The sequence below is a fragment of the Dromaius novaehollandiae genome, chromosome 3 (genome assembly GCF_036370855.1).
Source record: "Dromaius novaehollandiae isolate bDroNov1 chromosome 3, bDroNov1.hap1, whole genome shotgun sequence".
Lineage (NCBI taxonomy): Eukaryota > Metazoa > Chordata > Aves > Casuariiformes > Dromaiidae > Dromaius > Dromaius novaehollandiae.
The window spans coordinates 7,056,110-7,074,841 of NC_088100.1; the positions used below are offsets into that span (position 1 = coordinate 7,056,110).

Genomic DNA, 18,732 nt, shown 5'->3' on the forward strand with positions numbered 1-18,732 from the left:
TTTATCAATCTTGCCAGCTGATCACTGCCATGGAGACAAGATTTCAAAGCCCGGAAGAGCCCAGAAGCCAAGCCCTTGTTTTGGAAAAAGCTGACCAAGTTTTCCTTGAATCTGGGATGAGGACCAACTCTGTTGTTTGCAAAACTTAGATGTTGCTGTGACAAATCCTTGAACTTTGCACAAGGGAAATGTGGAGTTGCTGGAGTGCCACATAAGCAGCCAGGGACACCGAGGCTGTGGCAAGGCTGTGGGCTCATTTTTCTCTCTTCATGTTAAGAAATGATTTTAAGGAACATCAGGATTACAAAGTGAAGAGACTGTGATTAAGGCAACCTGCATAGACATTTAGATTTTTACAAGGTGGATAGTGAGAAATTTCTGGAGAAGTCAGCTTAAACAGTAAGCCTGACGAATGGTACCTCTCACTTGCATGAGATCACGTCATTAAAGACTATAACATAATACATGGGGGAGTATGTTTGTGAAAGATGTGCAGACAGTCTACATCTTGCGTTTCCTAATTTTTGAAAGCTTGACTTTTATACTTTAACATACTCTGAACATAATTCTGATGTGCTAGTTACACACACACAAAAAGAAACTAACCTGACCTCTTCTGATATTACAGTGGTATTACCATCAGCAGGTTTTGAGCTGTCACAGTGGTCACAGAAGCCATTCTCTGCTCCTCAGGCACTGGACACACTAGTGAGAACTTTTTCATGTTTTCTCAAGTGTGGGCCAGCAAGTAGAAGGAAATGAGACACTTCGTGATCTCCCACAATTGTTTATACCAGGCATCTTTGAAATCATGCTTGACTGACCTGACAGCCTTCTATGATGAGATGACTGCCTCGGTAGATGAAGGGAGAGCAGTGAATGTTGTGTTGTTTATTTTGACTTTAGCAAGCCTTTTGACACTGTGCCCAGTAATATCCATATAGACAACCTGTTGAAGTACAGACTAGATAAATGGACAGTGAAGTGGACTGAAAGCTGGCTGAACAGCTGGGCTCAGAGGGTTGTGATTAGTGGCATGAAGTCCGGCTGGAGGCCAGTCACTAGTGGTGTCCCCCAGGGGTTGATATGGGGGCTAATACTGTGTAACATCTTCATTAATAGCCTGGATGATGGGACAGGGAGCACCTTCAGCAAGTGTGCAGAAGATACAAAACTGGGAGGAGTGTCTGATAGACCAGAGGGACCTCAACAGGCTGGAGAAATGGGCAGACAGGAACCTCATGAAGTTTGACAAAGGGAAATGTCAAGTCCTGCCCTGGGGAGGAATGACCCCATACACCAGGACAGGCTGAAGAGCAGCTCTGCAGAAAAGGACCTCGGGGACCTTCATTGAACATTCATTCTGAAATACATTCAAATGTTACCTGCATTGGTCACAGGTGCAAAAGGAAAAAGTCCAAGTATTTGAACTGTAACAAGTAGCATATGGATCTCCATTTCAGCAAACCGTCTGGAAGAAATAGGTACATCACTTTAACACTGATATTACTGTACTTATATGTTTAACTATCACATCTGTTTGTATGTGCATTTCCTGATTTTATTTTACCCATCACATTCTTTCTTTTCGCACAAAGGGGGAGTAGTGATAAGGCTTTGTAATACTGGAAAATATTTTTATATGCCCAGCTTAAGTTGTGAGTTTAAAGTGACTTACGTATACGAGTAAGACAAGCCCTCAACTCTGCATGAAGACATTCATTAAAGGTTTTGTGTTTGTTTTGGATTTTTTTTAGTTTAGCTTCTGTTTCTCAGGAAGATTTAGTGAAGAATAAGTGGCACTAATGAAAGACATTATTCACATTGTGAGGACAGTATAACCAATATGATGGTATGATAGTTACTAATAAACTTTCCTATGCAGCTAAGCCCTCAGACTAGGCCTTATTCCTGGGGCCAGATGACATTTAGTGGTCTTTCCAATGTACACTGACACAATCACCACTGATGAAAGCAGGTTAGAGGACTCTTGCAGTCTGGCTGCTTTTCTCCAGCAGCGCATAGTCCTCCCAAACCATGCTGCTGTTCTTTCATCATATCTAAAGTCCACACTCCCTCTGTGTATATGCAGCCTTTGATCAAACTGACTTTGGACAGAAACCAAAAAATGCTGTGTCATTAAGAACTGAAATAAATAAATATGGAGGGTCCTCTCTGCTACAGCTCTTTCCCTCAGGATTTTGGAATAAATAAACTCCAGCCATTTGACTGACCTCCATGAGCACTGGCACTTCCCTCCTCCACAAATCACAGAGCTGTCCAAGCAAGCGTTCATCTCCAGACAGATTCATGTCAAAGATCCTGTGGGAAGAGAACATTCTTCCCCACAACTATCCCCAAATCAGCCTGGTTTAAAAAATAACTGATTTTCCAAGACTAAAAATGACCATGGAGACTTGATCCCTCCATACGATGCTGCACCATTCAGAGGTTTATTTTCAGGCTGTTATTAATAGCAGGTGTCAATGGGCTCATCCTTTGTGGATTTGTATTTCCTTATTTTTTGAAAATATGGAGACTGAAAAAGATGTTGAGGAGACAACACAGTGACAACATGTGGGCTCCTATGGACTTATCTTAATGGATTTACTGAGGGCAAACTATGCCTGACCAGCCTGATTGCCTTTCATAACTAAATGACTGTCTCTGTGGACAAGGGCAGAGCAGAGGATGTTTTTTAACTTGATTGAGCAGGGTTTTTGACTTGGCCTCTCATAGTTTGGTTTGCCAATTTGGAGAAGTATAGATTGAACAAGTGGGCTACAAGGTGGCTGAAAAACAGGCTGGACCATTGGCCTCAAAGATCAACAGTTTGAAGTCCAAGTGGTTGCTGGTTACCAGTGGCATTCCTTAAGGGTCAACACTGGGGCCGATGCAGTTTAACATTGGTGATGTGGATGATGGTAAGAACCTCATCAAGCTCTTGGACAATGTCAGATTATGGGGAGTGTGGATACACTAGATGGCAGGGCTGCCATTTAGAAGGACCTTGACAAGATGGAATAATAGTCTGATAGAAACCTCCTATACCTGGATTGGGATAACCGCACACATTGGTACAGGCTGAGTGCTGACTAAGTAGGTAGCAGTTCTGCAGAAAAGGACAGGAGAGTCCTGGTGGACAACAGGTTGAACATGAGTCAGCAGTGGGCCTTTGTGGTGATGAATGCCAACTGCAGCCTGGGCTGTATTAGGAAAAGCGTAGGCAGCAGGTCAAGGGAAGAGATTATTTCCCCTATGTGGCTTTTCTGAGGCTGAATTTTGAGTCCTGTGTCCAGTTCTAGCCCCTTTGGTACAAGAAAGATGTTGATAACTGGACAGAGCCTGGAGCACTTTAGGAGCACTGAAGAAGCTGGAGCACATGATGCAGGAGATGCAGAGGCAGTGGGGTTTGTTCAGCCGAGAGAACCTGATTTAACTTTGAAGCTATCCCTGCTTTGCAAAGAGGACTGGATTAGATGACATCTAGAGGTTGCTTCCAACCTAAATTCTATGAATAGATGATCTACAGTCTGATGTATCGTGGCACGAGCTGACCCAAGCCCAGAGAATAACTACAGAGGGAGGCACAAAAACAAACCCAAAAAACAAACCAACAGTAGATTGCATAAGCTGCCTAGAATAAAGCTCTTACACCATTCGTACCCACAGTGCAGCCAGACATGTTTGCATTAAGTATCAATTGGCCTTCTTCCCATTTTAATTAGGAATCAGTATTTTTTGTCAGTGGTTTGTCCCATTACTGCATGAATTCCAATGAATTCTAACCCAAAAAGGATCCAATATAAAACTGACTGTTGGTGACAGACAACATAAATTCATCTCACTTTAGTAGAGTATTTTACCTGTAATGCTGCCCTTGAATCATTGTGACCTTGTATACACACCTAAACATTAGTCAGTCAAACAGAGGCAGGGGGTTTTCTGGAATAAGTTTCTGTGACCTGAAGATCCTCAGAGCCTTAACATGAGGATTAGTGATTAATGGTTAATGATTAGCTTAGTGATTCAGCTGAGCCGTAATGATGAATGAAAAGCTTCTCTTGAACAGCAAATGCTTTTTTTCATTATGAGAACATAAATGTGCCTGCATTAATTTAAGAGAAGTTAGGAATGGCACACAATTAATTTGGCTTCAGTGTTCAACAAGGAAGGACTTTAAACTTTTTACACATGGGCATTTGGCCAAGCACCAGCTTCTGTCCTCCCGGGATTGCATGCCCCTTGCTCAAAGTGTACTACCCTGCGCCTAATCCCCAGGAGAAGTGAATTGTTGCAAACGTTAGCAAGCTACTTCTTCAGTTCAAAGTGCAGCTGTTGCTAATTTAGCTCCAGTTAAACCCAGTCTGGATTAATTAATCTCTCAAACAGAAGGTGACTACAGTGCCTGTGCAGCACAGATACTGTTCTGGGATCCTAAGAGCTACAGCTCTGTTGCCAGTTACAGAGAACATCAGTCTGTCCCACTCAAAACACCCCATCAGGCAAACAGACTCCATATGCGCTCTAATAGCCATGAGGTCACACTAACGATTTCTTTTTTTTTGAATGTAGAGAACGGGCAATTCTGTGTGTGAGACTGTACCTTCACGGCTGGTTTCCTAGCAGAGAGTGGTGTTGGTGACAGACTACATTTCCCAGGAGCCTGTTGCACAGGAGTCTCTGATGTCACTGAGCAAGGACCCCGCAGCTCTTCAGGAGGCATTTGAGCTACTGCAGTTGCTAGTGCTGGCGCTGTAGAAACATGACCTTCAGAAATTTGTCTCCTAAACAACCCAGAATCTAGTTGAGTTATTGATGTCAGCGTGGCCAGGGCTTCGTTTCTTTCAGATCCTTTCAGGGTGGCTGGTTAATCTCGTTTTATGTTACATGCTAAATGTTACCTGCAGAAGAAGAAAAGAGCTTACCTCTTCCAGAGGGATGGCCCCGAGCCAGCAAATTCGCTCTGTCAGCCTGTGCAGCGGCTGTGGCAGAACTAGGTACAAATCACCGTCATTTTGCTAGAGGGAAGGGGGTCAAAATTTATTTATGGGGGAAGAGGGAACTTCAGTCCCTCCTTGATCCTTGATGTTTGCTCTGGCTTTTCTGCTCCAGAAAATCTCTTCATTCCATTCTGTTCGCTGTACTTTTCAATAATTGAAGCCTTGCAAGTATTTTATGCCACCTAGTTTATCTGTTACCGCATGGGATTTTTAGACCTAAATCTTTGCCTCTGAGACTTAAGAGCTGCTGTCATGAACCTAAACAAGCTGTGTCTAATTTAAGCTTTGTGCTTGCTTTGTTTCTGGAAGAACACTAAGGAGGACAATCTGTTACCTAAGTTAGTTGCAAGCTGCTGACTTCTTTAGGAATTTGCTTTCCATGGTTAATCAAAGAAAGAAAAACAGAATCTTGTGTTTCTGGTTACAGTAGAGATGTCCGTAAAAAATGGAGTAGAGTAAACTGCTTGCTGAAATGCAGGAAGGAAGAGCCCTGGCATCTGCATGGTACTGCTTTGTGATCAGTAGCTTATTTGTAATATTTTTCAGCCTACACTGTATAATTTCTACAAGCAACCCTGTTGCATGGTTCTAATGATTTGTGACTTTTCTGTTTTTGATAGTTGTAATGCATGACTAGGCTGTAAAGCTGCTGAGGCTGTTAGTATTAGTTACATTCCCCTAGTATCTCTGAGTCCCGCTCATGGAAGCACCCTATTGTGTGGAGTGTTGCACAAATACCGAGCCAAAGACAGCCGCTGATCCTGGGAATTCACAGGAAGACAGGATGCAACAGCCTGGGAAGTACCATCACCCAGTGAGACACTACTGGTCTGTATGTAGATACACATATACTGGTTGCTGAGGATTTTGAAATTAGTCCACATTAGCCCCACGTACCCATGCTTTTTCAGGAGCAGTGCGAGGAGGAGATTGAGGTATACTACCTTCCATGGCCATCTCTTATTCCAGTGAGAGAAACAGCAAGCTAAACTTGCTTTTTGTGCATCAGCAAAGCAGCTTGGGCATGCTTCAGGGTGGTTCATAAGACATGATGGTCATTGTGAAGTTGTTCCTGACTCTGTACTGTGTGCTTCCACAGTGCTGGGCAGAACTGGCCACATTCCTGATATGAGGTTTGACTGATCTTCATTCCCCTGCCGCTGTGGGGAATAACTGGAAGAGATTTTTTAATCCAGAGTCTCTTAGAAAGCATGTGTATTGCATAAAAAATTAACTTCTTCAGAAGGAAATAGGGAGGAAGAACTGGCATTTGAAGGGAATGTATTTTTGTTACTTAGTGCTAAAAAACACTTTTAGCAAAGTTGGACGTAAATTGCCTTTTGTTCTCCACGAATGTCTTATACCCTGTTGGAAAAAGTCCCTGCTGCCTGCTTGTGCTCAGACAGTCCAGTTCACTGCCTTGCGGGGGGATATTCTGGCGCAGATGTTACCAGGTAGTAGGTCTCTTCAGGTGGAGCCATATTCATGTTTGTTCCACGCTGTCTCTCTTCAGTGACATTTCCCCTGGATCTCACGAAAACTCGACTGCAGGTCCAAGGTGAAGCTGCCGTTCATCGCAGCGGAGCTGCTGCTGGCGAGCCTGCCCCTTACCGTGGCATGCTGCGTACCGCGGCTGGCATTGTGCAAGAGGAAGGCTTATTAAAGCTCTGGCAAGGAGCCACCCCTGCTATCTACAGGCACATAGGTGACTATCTGCTCATGATGGGACAAGTTAGAGTGCTGCCTTCTGCGGCCAACAGTCTTGTGGCATGATCCTGCCATATCTCATTCTACTTTAGATATATCTGCAAGGACCTTTTCAGTCTACCCTGCAATCCCACTCGGAAATATATGACTAGCTCAATCGCCTCTCCTCCCTCCCTTGCCCAATCCTTCACAGCCTTATTCTGGCTTCTGGGAAAATAAAATATAATTTTCCTGTCATCTTTGCAGGAAGTTCTTCAGTGCAGATGGGCACTTGGCATTCTCAGAGCAATAAATAGCTTTTATTTGAGGGAAGTGAGGATAAGTTGGGAAAAAAAAAGATAAAATTGCAAGCAGTAGGATGAAGAAATGCACCAGCAGTTTGGCCAGAGGTAACAGCTCTGTATGTTTTATTGGCAAATACAATGATAGAAGCAAACCTCAAAAGTACTTGCGGGAGGTTTTGTTGCTGGGCAGCCAGCTGAGAATGAAGCAGCACCCACAGAGTGAAAGTAGGGTCAGCAACGCAGTAGGGTCTCCTGATCATGCTGGCGTAACCCGTGCTGCCTCTTGGAAGACGTATGGCTTAGCCAGAGAGATTCTCTGATACTAAAAAGTTCTGGCATTTATTCCAGTTAGTGCCCTCTGCCCTGATTGATATCTAGGACTTTCATATCCATTTTGATCATGGATATGAAACTCAGTGACCAGCTGACCCAGGCAAGCTCTGTAATGTTTTACAACTAATCTCTTGACGTTTCTATACTGTAATAGTGTGATGTGCAGAAATGACAGACCTAAGAATTGTCTCCCGCTTTTGTTTTCCATAGTATACTCTGGAGTGCGGATGGTGGCATATGAACATCTTCGTGACTCTGTGCTTGGCAGGGCTGAGGATGAAAGCTTTCCGTTCTGGTAATTTTGCATTTATACTGTTGCCTGTTTTGGGATTGTCCTTACTATAGCAGTTCTGCAAAACTGGCTAGAAAGGGATCTTTTCCTCATGGCTTGCCTACCTAAAGAACTTAAATATAAAACAGGAGTTTAAACACTTGTGTGGACTTTCTGATTTTGGTTTCAGAGCAGTATCTTTTCATTCAGCTGGGAAGAGGATTAAGGAATATCGAAATAAGTTTCTCAGTGGCTTAACAAAGACCATGACTACTCTGGTAAAGGTGCCCTAATGAAGAAAAACATGATAAAGTGCACACATAGGAATAGCTGCTTGCCAACACACAGCTTGTCTCTGGGTGGAATTAGCCTGGATCAGAGCTGATGCAGTGCAGCTTCACCATGATTCATAATGGCAGGGGTTTTTTTCCTCTTGGGGCAGGGCAAGGTCTTAAGCTTATGTTAGTCATAGCTGGTCATGGAGCTGTGTCTGATGGCTGTTAGAGAAGCTGTGAGCTATTGCACAAACCCAGTACCCATATGAATAACAGCAGCTGACTGGGTAATGAAAACCAGAGGCTGTAGTTCAGCTGAGCCAAGCTGGACTTGCAGCTAGCCACACGTACAGCGCACAGCTCAAAGGGTACAGAGAACTCGAATACCTTCAGGCTGCGTGAGGACACATTTCCAAAATCAGAGTGCAGCTAGCAGAGGTGTCAGATATCCCCTGGAGCGAGTTAGCCAACCTACTTTGCATAAAAGAAGTGAGGGCTAGCACATCTCAGACTTGTAGCTGCTGGAGGGATAGGTCCCGCTAGGTGTTACTTAGCAGCAGCATGGCAAAGTTTTGCTGTTTTGCTGCTTGTCATGCTGCCTAAATAAAGAGAACATGGGTGAGAAATTTTGTCGTTATGCCTTTAGATTATGAGTGGGGAATGTAAGGGGAATAGGAAGGCTTGCTCTTTCTGGTGTTATATTGAGTTCCTAGCTTTCCTGGCTACTAAAGAAACAGATAGTGAAGGAAAAGCCACCACTTTGTTCATGTGTGTATGACAGATGTCAGCCTAAATTATCAGCATCTTTCCTGAGAAGACAAATGATCCTACGCAAAGCAAAAAGAAGGTCTTTTCTCTGCAGATTTAATTCAGCAATACTCATTCAGTCCCTTTTTTGAGAATGCAAGTGGCAGACAGGCACAGAAATAGCCCTTTGCCTGTGGGGCATGAAGCAGATTTTTCTGTAAACTCATTTGCAAAAATCAGTAAATTTTAAAGATGCTTTTTTATTGCTAAAATTTTGGTCATACACTTTTATAATCATATACAGTATCAGATCCAATCAAGTATTTTACTCCAAAATGTATTCAGTAATCTTAGGTGCAAAATGTAAATGTTTTTAAGATGGGATTTATAAAAGCTAATATAGATAAAATACTTCTCATGCATGTTGCTATGGGAAAGAGGAACTACGGATCATACTGAAATAAGCAGAACCAGAAAATTAGCATGACTGATCTAGTAGCAATGTGAGAGATATACAAAATTTTATATGTTGGGAGGTAGTTTAGAGTTTCATATTACCCTTCAGTTATTATAATATATGGAGCAACATCTCTTACTTGTGTATCTTGCCATCTTACCTTTAAATCTTAAGTGAGGAACATAATGTAGCTGGAAGAGGAACCAGAGCATTTTGTTAACATATAATTAACTACCTACAGTTGCCACAGTTATTAATTTAACTCTGGCTGTTAGTATAAGAAGTAGTCATTTAAATTTGTTTCACCTGGGCAATGCTGTTGAACTCTTCAGATCAAACACTGTGATTTTTTAAGATTTTCAGCATATTCTGGAGCATGTTTTCTTTCCCATTGCAACAGGAAAGCTGTAGTTGGAGGCATGTCTGCAGGTGCCATTGGTCAATTTTTTGCCAGCCCAACTGATCTGGTGAAGGTACAGATGCAGATGGAAGGAAAGAGGAAGTTAGAAGGAAAACCGTTACGGTCAGTTCCTCTCCAAGCTGGCAATTCTTCTGTCAGTGATTACTCTTTGGCTGTTGCGAATTTCCTTGTACGTGGGACATACATTCAGACCACTGTAGACGCAAAATGTATGAACGTAATTTGTCCAGCTCATTTCTGCAGCACATCCTGTGACCTTGGTTAATCATGCCCCTGTTTAATCTGGTTCAGTTGCTGTGGGAGGCCCAGATAACAACGATTGAATGTTGTATACAAAAAGCCACCTGGACATCAAATATTCAAATCTAGAACAGATGGGTCATGACTGAAGTTGATACCACTTGGTAGACTGTGTGATGTATGTGAAAGGAGGTCAGCACTTCGGCCCTGCTTACTGTTGTGACATCTAATGCTGTTTTCAGCTTTTATATTGATCTGAAAAAAAGTATCACAATAACACCAAGGATCACAGTACTATTAAACCACTTAGTCAGCAGTCAGTCATGTTTCTTCAGGGTTGGGAAGGAGAGGAAAGGTAAGGTTTTCTCTTTCTCTCTCCTACCACCCCTTTCCCCTGGCTGATTTGATCTCTTTTGAGGAAAGAGTTGTACCACCTGATGGCTCTGGGAAACAGGATGAGGGATTTGAGACTTCCTCCTTATTCCCTTTGTACTTGCCTTTTTTCTTCTAACATACCAGTCCCAGAGGCCACAAACCCTCACTGATCCTACATACACAGCAGTTCTACTCCAGTTCTTTTCTAGAGAAAAGGAAGGACACTTTCTGAAACTGGAAGAAGGGATGGGGCAAATGGCTTGTTCTTACACTGCTGTGCAGAAGCACAGCCACAGAGAAGGGCTATGCTCGCCTGCAAGCAGCGGCGCTGGAGACCCTCCTTGCAGGTACCAGAACACAGTGCTGTTTGCACCCTAAATTGCTGGCATCACTTGGTTTCTCATGTGTTTAGTATTGCAATGCTACCGTGGGGTCAGAGGGTCATCTATCATTAGTGATCAGATTGCTGCTTACCAGGGAAACTGGTGCGTTTAGAAAGTTGTCTCAGTATGAAGGTCAAAGATTAAATGCATCCGGAAGGCCAGATCCTCACGGGTATAAATTTTCATTTTTCTGACAATGTTGGTGTGCATCAGCTGGGGCCCTGGTTCAGCAAAGCCTTGGAATATGTAGAGCAAAGATGTCTCTATGGCTGAATTCTCTGCTTACTACTTATTGATTTCAGATTTCGAGGAGTGCACCATGCATTTATGAAGATCCTGTCTGAAGGAGGAATACGGGGGCTTTGGGCTGGATGGGTGCCAAACGTTCAGAGAGCTGCTCTGGTAAACATGGGAGGTAAATTTAGTAACTTACTCTGCAGTGCTTAAGGCTGCATCTAAATGGTAAGAAAGGAGAGTTCAGCTGCTCACCTAATCTCAGTCTCTTGATTCTCTATGTTGGGATCTGGTTCGGAGTGCACTGCACCTAACAACCGGCTTGTGCACCTGGCTTGCTTTCCTGTAGAAATCAAGTTGCTAAAGAGCATGGTTCATGCCTGAGTTACTGTCAGGGAGCAGTGAGGGCCAGCTGCTCTCTAAGGGAAGGGGAGTCAAGGGATGGGGAGCGAAGAGCTGCTTGCGATAACACCGGCAGCAGGGCAGGGGCCTCGCCAGCCCTCCCACTGCCCCAAGTGAGGCGAGCAGGGCAGGCCTGGAGATACTAGCCAGCTTCAACCAAGAGTCCACATCATCAGGCAAGTTTGTGGTGATGAGGCAACTCTGAGGTCAAGCCAGGAAGCTGAGTAAGGATCAGGTCTGGTGGGAGTAACCAGGGTCAGACACTGCCCAGTGATCACTGGGCAAGACCATAGTGATGAGATGGGTCAAAGTCAGGCTGGGAAGTGAGCCTGCAGGTCAGGGTCCAGATCAGCAAGGTCCATGGCCAGGCACAGGTAGGGGTATGACAGAGCTGTGGACAGGCACACCTCCAATGTACTGAAGACTCTGGGTCGAGCTGAAACAGGGCTTCTAGGCCCATGGGCAGCGGTGTGGGGGTCACCCCACGTGAGGCCGTTCAGAGCCATTAGAGCCTATTAATGCAGTCAGGGTCCTAACAACAGCCTCCCCTCCCAGCAAGGTGTCTCCTCACACCTTGAAGAGATGTGGGCTCAGAAGGGACTTCTTGTGGAGTGATTTAATTGCTAAGGGATATTTCAGGGGACAAAGAGCCAGGGCAGGGACCTGGGAAAGCGACATGGCCTGAGAGACTTGGGCCCAGGTGAGGGGGTTCAGGGTGCCTAAGAGAGGCCCTGGAGGCCTGACAGGCTTGGGGAAGGAGGAGGATGTTCAGGCCTCCTTTGGGGAGCCCCAGGGGCAGGGCAGTTCCCTCAGGAGCTGGGGCTGGGCAGGGGTTTGGTGCTGTGGGGAGATCAGGGCCCAGGGCCATGCTGGTCCGTCAGGAAGAGATGTAGGCACAAAGCCCTGCACAAGTGCAGATGAGGCTCCATGGTGCGTGGTTTGGGGCTTGAGACAGCTCAAACAGACTGCCAACATGGGCTGGCTGTTCCCTAGGGGCTGGGAGCCAAGGCAGATCCAGTGGCTGGCAGGGCAGGGGCCTTGCTGGCCGGGGCTCATCTCATAGTACCCAAGCAAGGCAAGCAGGGCAGACCCAGAGATGACAGCCAGCTTCAACCATGAGTCCACACCCTCAGGCAAATTTGAGGTGAGGAAGCAAACCTAAGGTCAAGCCTGGAAGCTGAGTCAGGATCAGGTCTGGTGAGGGTTACCGGGTCAGACACAGCCCAGTGATCACTGGCATGCCTAAGGTCAGACCGGGAGGTCAGTCCACAGGTCAGCGTCGGATCAACAAGGTCTGTAGCCAGGCACGTACGTGGCTGTGACAAAGCTGAAGAGAGGCACACCTACAGCATAGGTCAGGTGGGGACTGAAGGCCCAGGGCTGAGCTGAAATGGGGCCCATGGACAGCAGCTGGGTGGAGGACCAAATGAGGCTAATCAGGGCTACTAAGGCCCATTAGTGCCCTGGGGGCCCTGGCAGTCTCCTGAAATAGAGTGAAATTGCTGCCTGAGTGCTTGGCTGATCCAAGAACTGCTTGCTTTTCCCACATACAGGTAAGAGCCTTCTTGTGTCTGCCCAAAACTGCTATGTTGGTCTTTGCTCTCCTTTCTGAGGTTTTGTTTATAACATGAACTTTTTTACAATTGGAAAATGTTCACTACTGGGTACAGCTGGGCTGTGAAGCACCAGAAAGAGCTGGGGAGTGGGGGGGGTCATCCTGATTAGTAGGCAGAGCTTTGAGTTTTCAGAGCAGGACATTGGAAATGTATCCCAGATCTGCCACTAACTTTCAGATCACCATCTTTCATTCAGGCCCCTAGGCACTGTAACTAATGTCTGCTTTCAGCCACTCATGATATAATGTCCATGGCACATGCACCCACTCTTATTGTCTAACATTTCCAACATATTTGATAACCTTTGCAAACTGTTACAGAAGTGGGTGAGGTACAGCCATCCTTATTGTGTTGCTTCTGGTTTTGGTGAATGAGTTATTTTGCAAATTTTCCATTTGGGATTTGTTTTATCATTTGTAAGGTAACCCAGAGAAGAAGGAAGTGAAGTGGAACACACACTCATGTGTCTAATGACAGGAGCAAGAGGAGCAATGTGTAGGTTCACCAACTGTCATCAGAAAGGGGGCAGTGTTAGCTGTGTCAATGGGTGCATCAGAAAATTAGGTCTTGCCAAGTCTCCATCTTAAATCTGTAGTAAACAACACACCATCTATTTCTAACAATGTTTTTTTTCTAATTATTTTCTTTACAGATCTGACCACTTACGATTCAGTGAAACACTTTTTACTCCTGAACACACCACTTGTGGACAACAGTGTGACTCACAGTGTTGCCAGGTGCCTACTTCCTTTATCATCCCTTTTTCTACTATGGAGTATTTCCAGCCTCACTGTCTAGATCTGAATGACTTATCTGTGCTAGCAGAAGCCCCTATTCCTTGGCTGTGCTACTGCTGACAAAATACGCCTTTATAATGACAGTTTTCTTTTTTTTTGTCTGAGAGGACATCATTGTACAAAAGACAAAGGATGCAACTATAGCTACAAAACTGTCCTCACTACAAGTGATATATTACATGGTATTCCTATGCTAATGAAGTGCATCTAGTGCAGTCATAGCCATGACTATGGGCTAATCATGGAGTAGTATTATTTTCAGGGAAATCTTTTCTGCTTCCCTCTCTTCTAACTAGGAAATGGGGGGAATGTCTTTGGCTGGGTTGTGTGTCTAGCTCAGTGAGCTGCTTCAGTCGCCTGCTATGTGAGTGGGGATAATGCCCCAGCTAATTTTGCACAGTCCTTTGCACTCCCATCTGGTAAATTCAGTGTGATGTTATTATACAGCAAAGCTAATTCTAATAAAAGAATGTTAATATATAAAATAATTACGAAACCAGAGTAGAAAAATACCTGTGTTTGAGGAAGAGTTTGCTCTGATACTATTTTCCCTGCTTTATCAAAGAAGTAAGGACTGAAAGGGAGCCATTAGGAAAAAAAATACAGGAAAGACCTGTAATTCCATAATTATTTCTACAGCAAAGAACTTCTAACCAAGATGTCCATGCCCTCTAAGTATGGAATAGCAAAATGCTTGGCTTTTTTAGGACCTGAACAAATAACAGCAATGTTGTTCCATGAGAGCGTATTAATGTTGGGCACACTTACAGATAGATCCCTGGATTTCTTCTTAGCAGTAGACACACACTCCTGTTCCTGGGAATGGTTTGCCTGGAACTGTATAGAGTATTCAGCGGGTACTGTATGTGATCAGTTATGTGCAAACCTTGAATTATTTTTCATACTGCATTTCTTCTCTTGCTTGGACTTCTTTGTACTATATGACCATTTTAAAGATCTGTTTTCAAGGCTTTCCATAGCTGTCTCAAAGATAGTATATTGATGCTTAACGTTTACACATCTTGAAGCTCCCCTGGGTAAGGATTAATACCCCATTTGTATGATGGCACTTATATTCAGTGTCATAATTCACCCAAGCAAAATTGTCTTACATGTGCATGGTCAGTTCACAACCATGGCATCAGCTAGTTCTGTAACATGCTCTTCCTGTAAGATAAGTGTGGCTGTTTATGCAGATAAATTTCTCTTTCTGGTTTAACGCTCCTTAAATTGACTGATATTTTTTTTTTTATTTTCTCGGGGGAGAGCTGCATCTTCAGCTGAGATAAACTGCCATAGTTCTGCTGACTTCATTGAAGTTATGCCACCAAGTATATAGTTCAGAGGATATAAAATGTGAAAAATACATTTAAACATCTCAGTTCTCATTTGTGAGATTACAGGAATTTTCCTTTTTCTAGGATTTCTAGTATTTTGTGTAATCTAGCTTTAATTGTAGCAAACAGTAAGAGCGAGGGATATAACCTCTGCAGAACAGCCTCTTTTATTCTCTTAAATTATGAAGAAATCTGCCTTATACAAACAGTATCATAAATTGTCTATTATGTATACCTGCCTCCGAACTACATACAGAGGCTAGGGCAGCTGGCTCTGAGAGGATAGCTGAGACAGAGCACGAGGAATACTAGTGTTCTCCTAAATCAAGTTTGCATTAAGTTATGAGGTATTATTCATGACTGTATGATTACTGTTTTAAAAGATCTTTATTCTTAGAATCATGATGCTTGAATTGTAGTGATAAACCTTAGGGTTTTTTTTTTTTCTTTAAGTATCTGTTATTATTAATAGTGCATGTTCTGGCCTGGTAGCTGCTGTTCTGGGAACTCCTGCTGATGTAGTCAAAACCCGGATAATGAACCAACCAAGAGATAATCAGGGAAGGTACGGAGACTTCAGAGACTGACTTTTTAATAGAAAGTTTAAACCCTGAGCCTCATTGATTTCACTGGAAGCTGATCCAAGCGCTAAATCTGTAATCTGTTCTTCATCTTTTAGATTATCATTTTACTATTTTAGTTTTGCATATCCAGGAGATTTCTGTTGTAATGATCACCCAAACTTAGTGAATTAATTAAGTGGAATCCAGTTCTGATTAAAATCCAGTGACTTCAGTGAGATTACAAAAGCTCGTTTCTACAAATTTGTCTGATAGAGATGATTTTTCATGTGGGATGGAATTTTTAAGTGTGTATTTGTAATCCTAACAATATTTTTTTCTCCTTGCATGTTGCCAGAGGTCTGCTGTATAAGTCTTCCATGGACTGCTTAATTCAAACTGTACAGGGTGAAGGGTTTATGTCTCTATACAAAGGCTTCATACCAACCTGGATGCGAATGGTAAATGCCTTTTAACACTGTTTACAACTAGACAGTTGAATGACATGACATTATAATGTAAAGAGCTCCTTCTGTGTTGGCATTTCCAAACTATTTGGGTCTCTCTCAGGGTATTCTATTTAATTGCAGTTAGCATATCTGAATGTAGTGGATGAAACAACTCCTGCAGTGTCACTTCCCTCATGTTGCCTCTTGCACCCCTTTAGTTTGGAAAATGCTGTCCTGTTAAATTGCTAGACATTTTCTTTGCTTTTTATACAACTTCAGGCTCCCTCCTTTCTCCCTTCCCCAATCTCTCTTTTGTTTCCTTTTTGCTCCCAGTCCTGAACTCCCTTTGTATTCTTATTTTTGTTCCTCCTTCTCCCCAAGAATTTCTCTATTACTCCCCCTGGATCTCACTTTTGCTCCTTTTGTATTCAAGCCAGCAGCTTAAGTCTGCATGCTGCTGGACCATTAGATACATCTATACAAGTATATCTATACAAGCGACATCTATACAAGTAAATGAAACTGTACTTGGGGCCTGGGAACTGGAACTTGACTGTCTTTATTTACTTTATTTATTGTGTTATACCATGGTTTGTGTTCAGCCTAAAACAACTAGCAATTTATCAATTTCTGGGCACGGTTTTGGGGTTAGCATGGGTCAGGGAAAATTTGCAATAGCAAATTTGGATCTGGAGACCTTTTTGTCTATAAGAATTTACCAGTATGGATGTGTCTAGACTCTGCCAGCTTGCTTCAAGACTACAGAACAAGTCTTGGTACTCTTCAGATTACCACTACAGATGCAGCATTTCAGATTAAGCACTGTAATTACAGAAAATTGGCCTCCTTTCTCTAATGTACTGAGCACAACAGTGGCCATAATATTCTGATTTCAGTTTTAGACCAGTTTCTAAAGAAACTTAAGAAAACATTCAACCTGAAGTAGACCGCAAGTATGAAACATTTCAGGTCGAACATTTACAGGTTGGGAAACTGAAAAAAGTTTTTAGGTCTCTTGTGAAGGATTGGGTAGCCCTCGTCATATGCAACACTACAATTTCTGCATGAAAGACCTAATCTGAGATTGCGCTAGAGAATATGATTTTTAAGAACAGATACATCCAATTTAATATAATGTATATACGTATTTGGTCACTTCTATTTTAAGCTTCTAACTTCTGTGATTGCTTTCGCAGGCTCCTTGGTCACTGGTATTCTGGCTTACGTATGAACAAATCAGAAGGATCTGTGGAGTTAGTTCGTTCTAAAATCTTGAAACCACATCAATACACACAAAACAAAGAAGAATTGGAAAGCTTAATTCTCATTCCACAAAGCACCCCCAACCCACAGACAACCCACAACTAACTTATTTAGGAGATTTGCAGTAGTATCACATATATAGGCTTATGCCCCAGATCCAGTCCTTACTCATTAGGACTAGCCCTGATCTAATGGCACTATTTGCTCAGGAGACTGCTATCTGAAATTTAAGTTATCCACAGGATAAAAAGCATCAGCTTTTGGGAAGAATGAACAGAGGTAAAAAATCTACCAAGCAAGTAGATTATAATACTGTTTTTCCTTTTTATAATAGAGATGGTTCCTATAATTAAGGACAAGAGTAGGTTGAACAATGCAGCACTGAACATCTTCTGTGGCTAAGCAGCGGGCACATCTATAAAATTAATTGGGAATTTTTTGTTACTATTACATTTGTATACATATAGAAAAAGAACTACCTCTCCTTAGTTTGATGCCTCAGCAATTCAAGCATGAAGTGTTAAGTACTGAAATAATTAAAGCAGTTGATCTGATTTCAAGTATGTTTTGCTCAAAAGGTAAAATGGCTTGTGTTCATCTGAACTCCCAGAGATTGTCTAACCTCTTCACTCAAGCATTTGAATATTATTCTATGCATATTCATGAGTGAAATTCATTCCTGTACCTGGGAATCAAAAGCCTTGTTCACTTTAAGTCCCCCTTGAGAAGATGATAATACACATGCTGTCCGCAGGACAAAGCTGAACTACTTGTCTTCTGAGGATCTCAGTGCTGACCTGGCAGACCGGGTAATCAATGCACCACTTTTCTGTGGAAATAAACACTCTGCCTGCCTATTTTAAATCTAGGTGGAAGCATAGTTACAGTATTTTCCTCATAAACATGTTTGAATACACAAGTGATTTTTTTAAAACGTAAAGCTTTCCAGATTTCATAGGAAAGGGGACTACAGCTATTTGTTGTTAGGCTTATCTCTGGCAATCAGGAGGCAAGAATGCAGTGTAACAGCAATCATAATGTAGCTAGATGATAGAACAAAGCTGGCTTTGATCTAGCAATATCTAGTAATGACCGGACTGTACAAGGCTTAACTGCCTGAGTAAAGACTTGAGATTACTTCTAGATTAGTCTTAGCAACTAGAATCTTCAATGGGCCAATTTATTGTTAAATGTAGTTTGGGTATCTCTTCTTGACTGCACTTATGCTCTTTGATTATATTGTAGATCTGTTGTGGCTCTATGTGTTTGGGTTTGGTGTTGAATTGCAAAGTGTGATTCTAGTTTGGAAAAACTGCTCTGTAAAAATTCATCCCCCCATTACTAGGAGATCAAAATGTTTTTGTTCAGAAATATTTTTATTTTTCTATTTGTCAGCTTGAGAAACTAATATGAGTTCTCTCCTTCTTGCACATCATCACCAGCAATTATAAACTGGCAGGCAAAGCTGCTGCTTCAGTTACATCCTGAGTGGTCCTGCCTGCAGGATAGACCTGATGCTGGATATGTAGAAGTGCCTGATATAAAAAAGCAATTTTAAAAGTCTTTTAGTGAAAAGCT

General features: G+C 42.8%; 1 protein-coding gene across 1 annotated transcript; it reads left to right on the forward strand.

The window, feature by feature from the left end:
* Positions 1–4,686: 4,686 nt before the first annotated feature.
* Positions 4,687–18,732, forward strand: SLC25A27 (solute carrier family 25 member 27). The gene is made up of 9 exons (XM_026093846.2): positions 4,687–5,000; positions 6,517–6,708; positions 7,538–7,622; positions 9,478–9,600; positions 10,799–10,911; positions 13,401–13,485; positions 15,355–15,447; positions 15,801–15,903; positions 17,088–18,732. The coding sequence occupies exons 1-9, from the start codon at positions 4,898–4,900 to the stop codon at positions 17,157–17,159; spliced, it is 969 nt and encodes a 322-aa protein (XP_025949631.1). The 5' UTR covers positions 4,687–4,897; the 3' UTR covers positions 17,160–18,732.

Bases quoted from the DNA above. Each gene is read 5' to 3' on its own strand.
- SLC25A27 (XM_026093846.2), top strand. From the start codon at position 4,898: ATGTTACCTGCAGAAGAAGAAAAGAGCTTACCTCTTCCAGAGGGATGG. The intron at 5,001-6,516 runs GTACAAATCACC...GTCTCTCTTCAG, and splicing joins AGCGGCTGTGGCAGAACTAG to TGACATTTCCCCTGGATCTC. The intron at 6,709-7,537 runs GTGACTATCTGC...TGTTTTCCATAG, and splicing joins TGCTATCTACAGGCACATAG to TATACTCTGGAGTGCGGATG.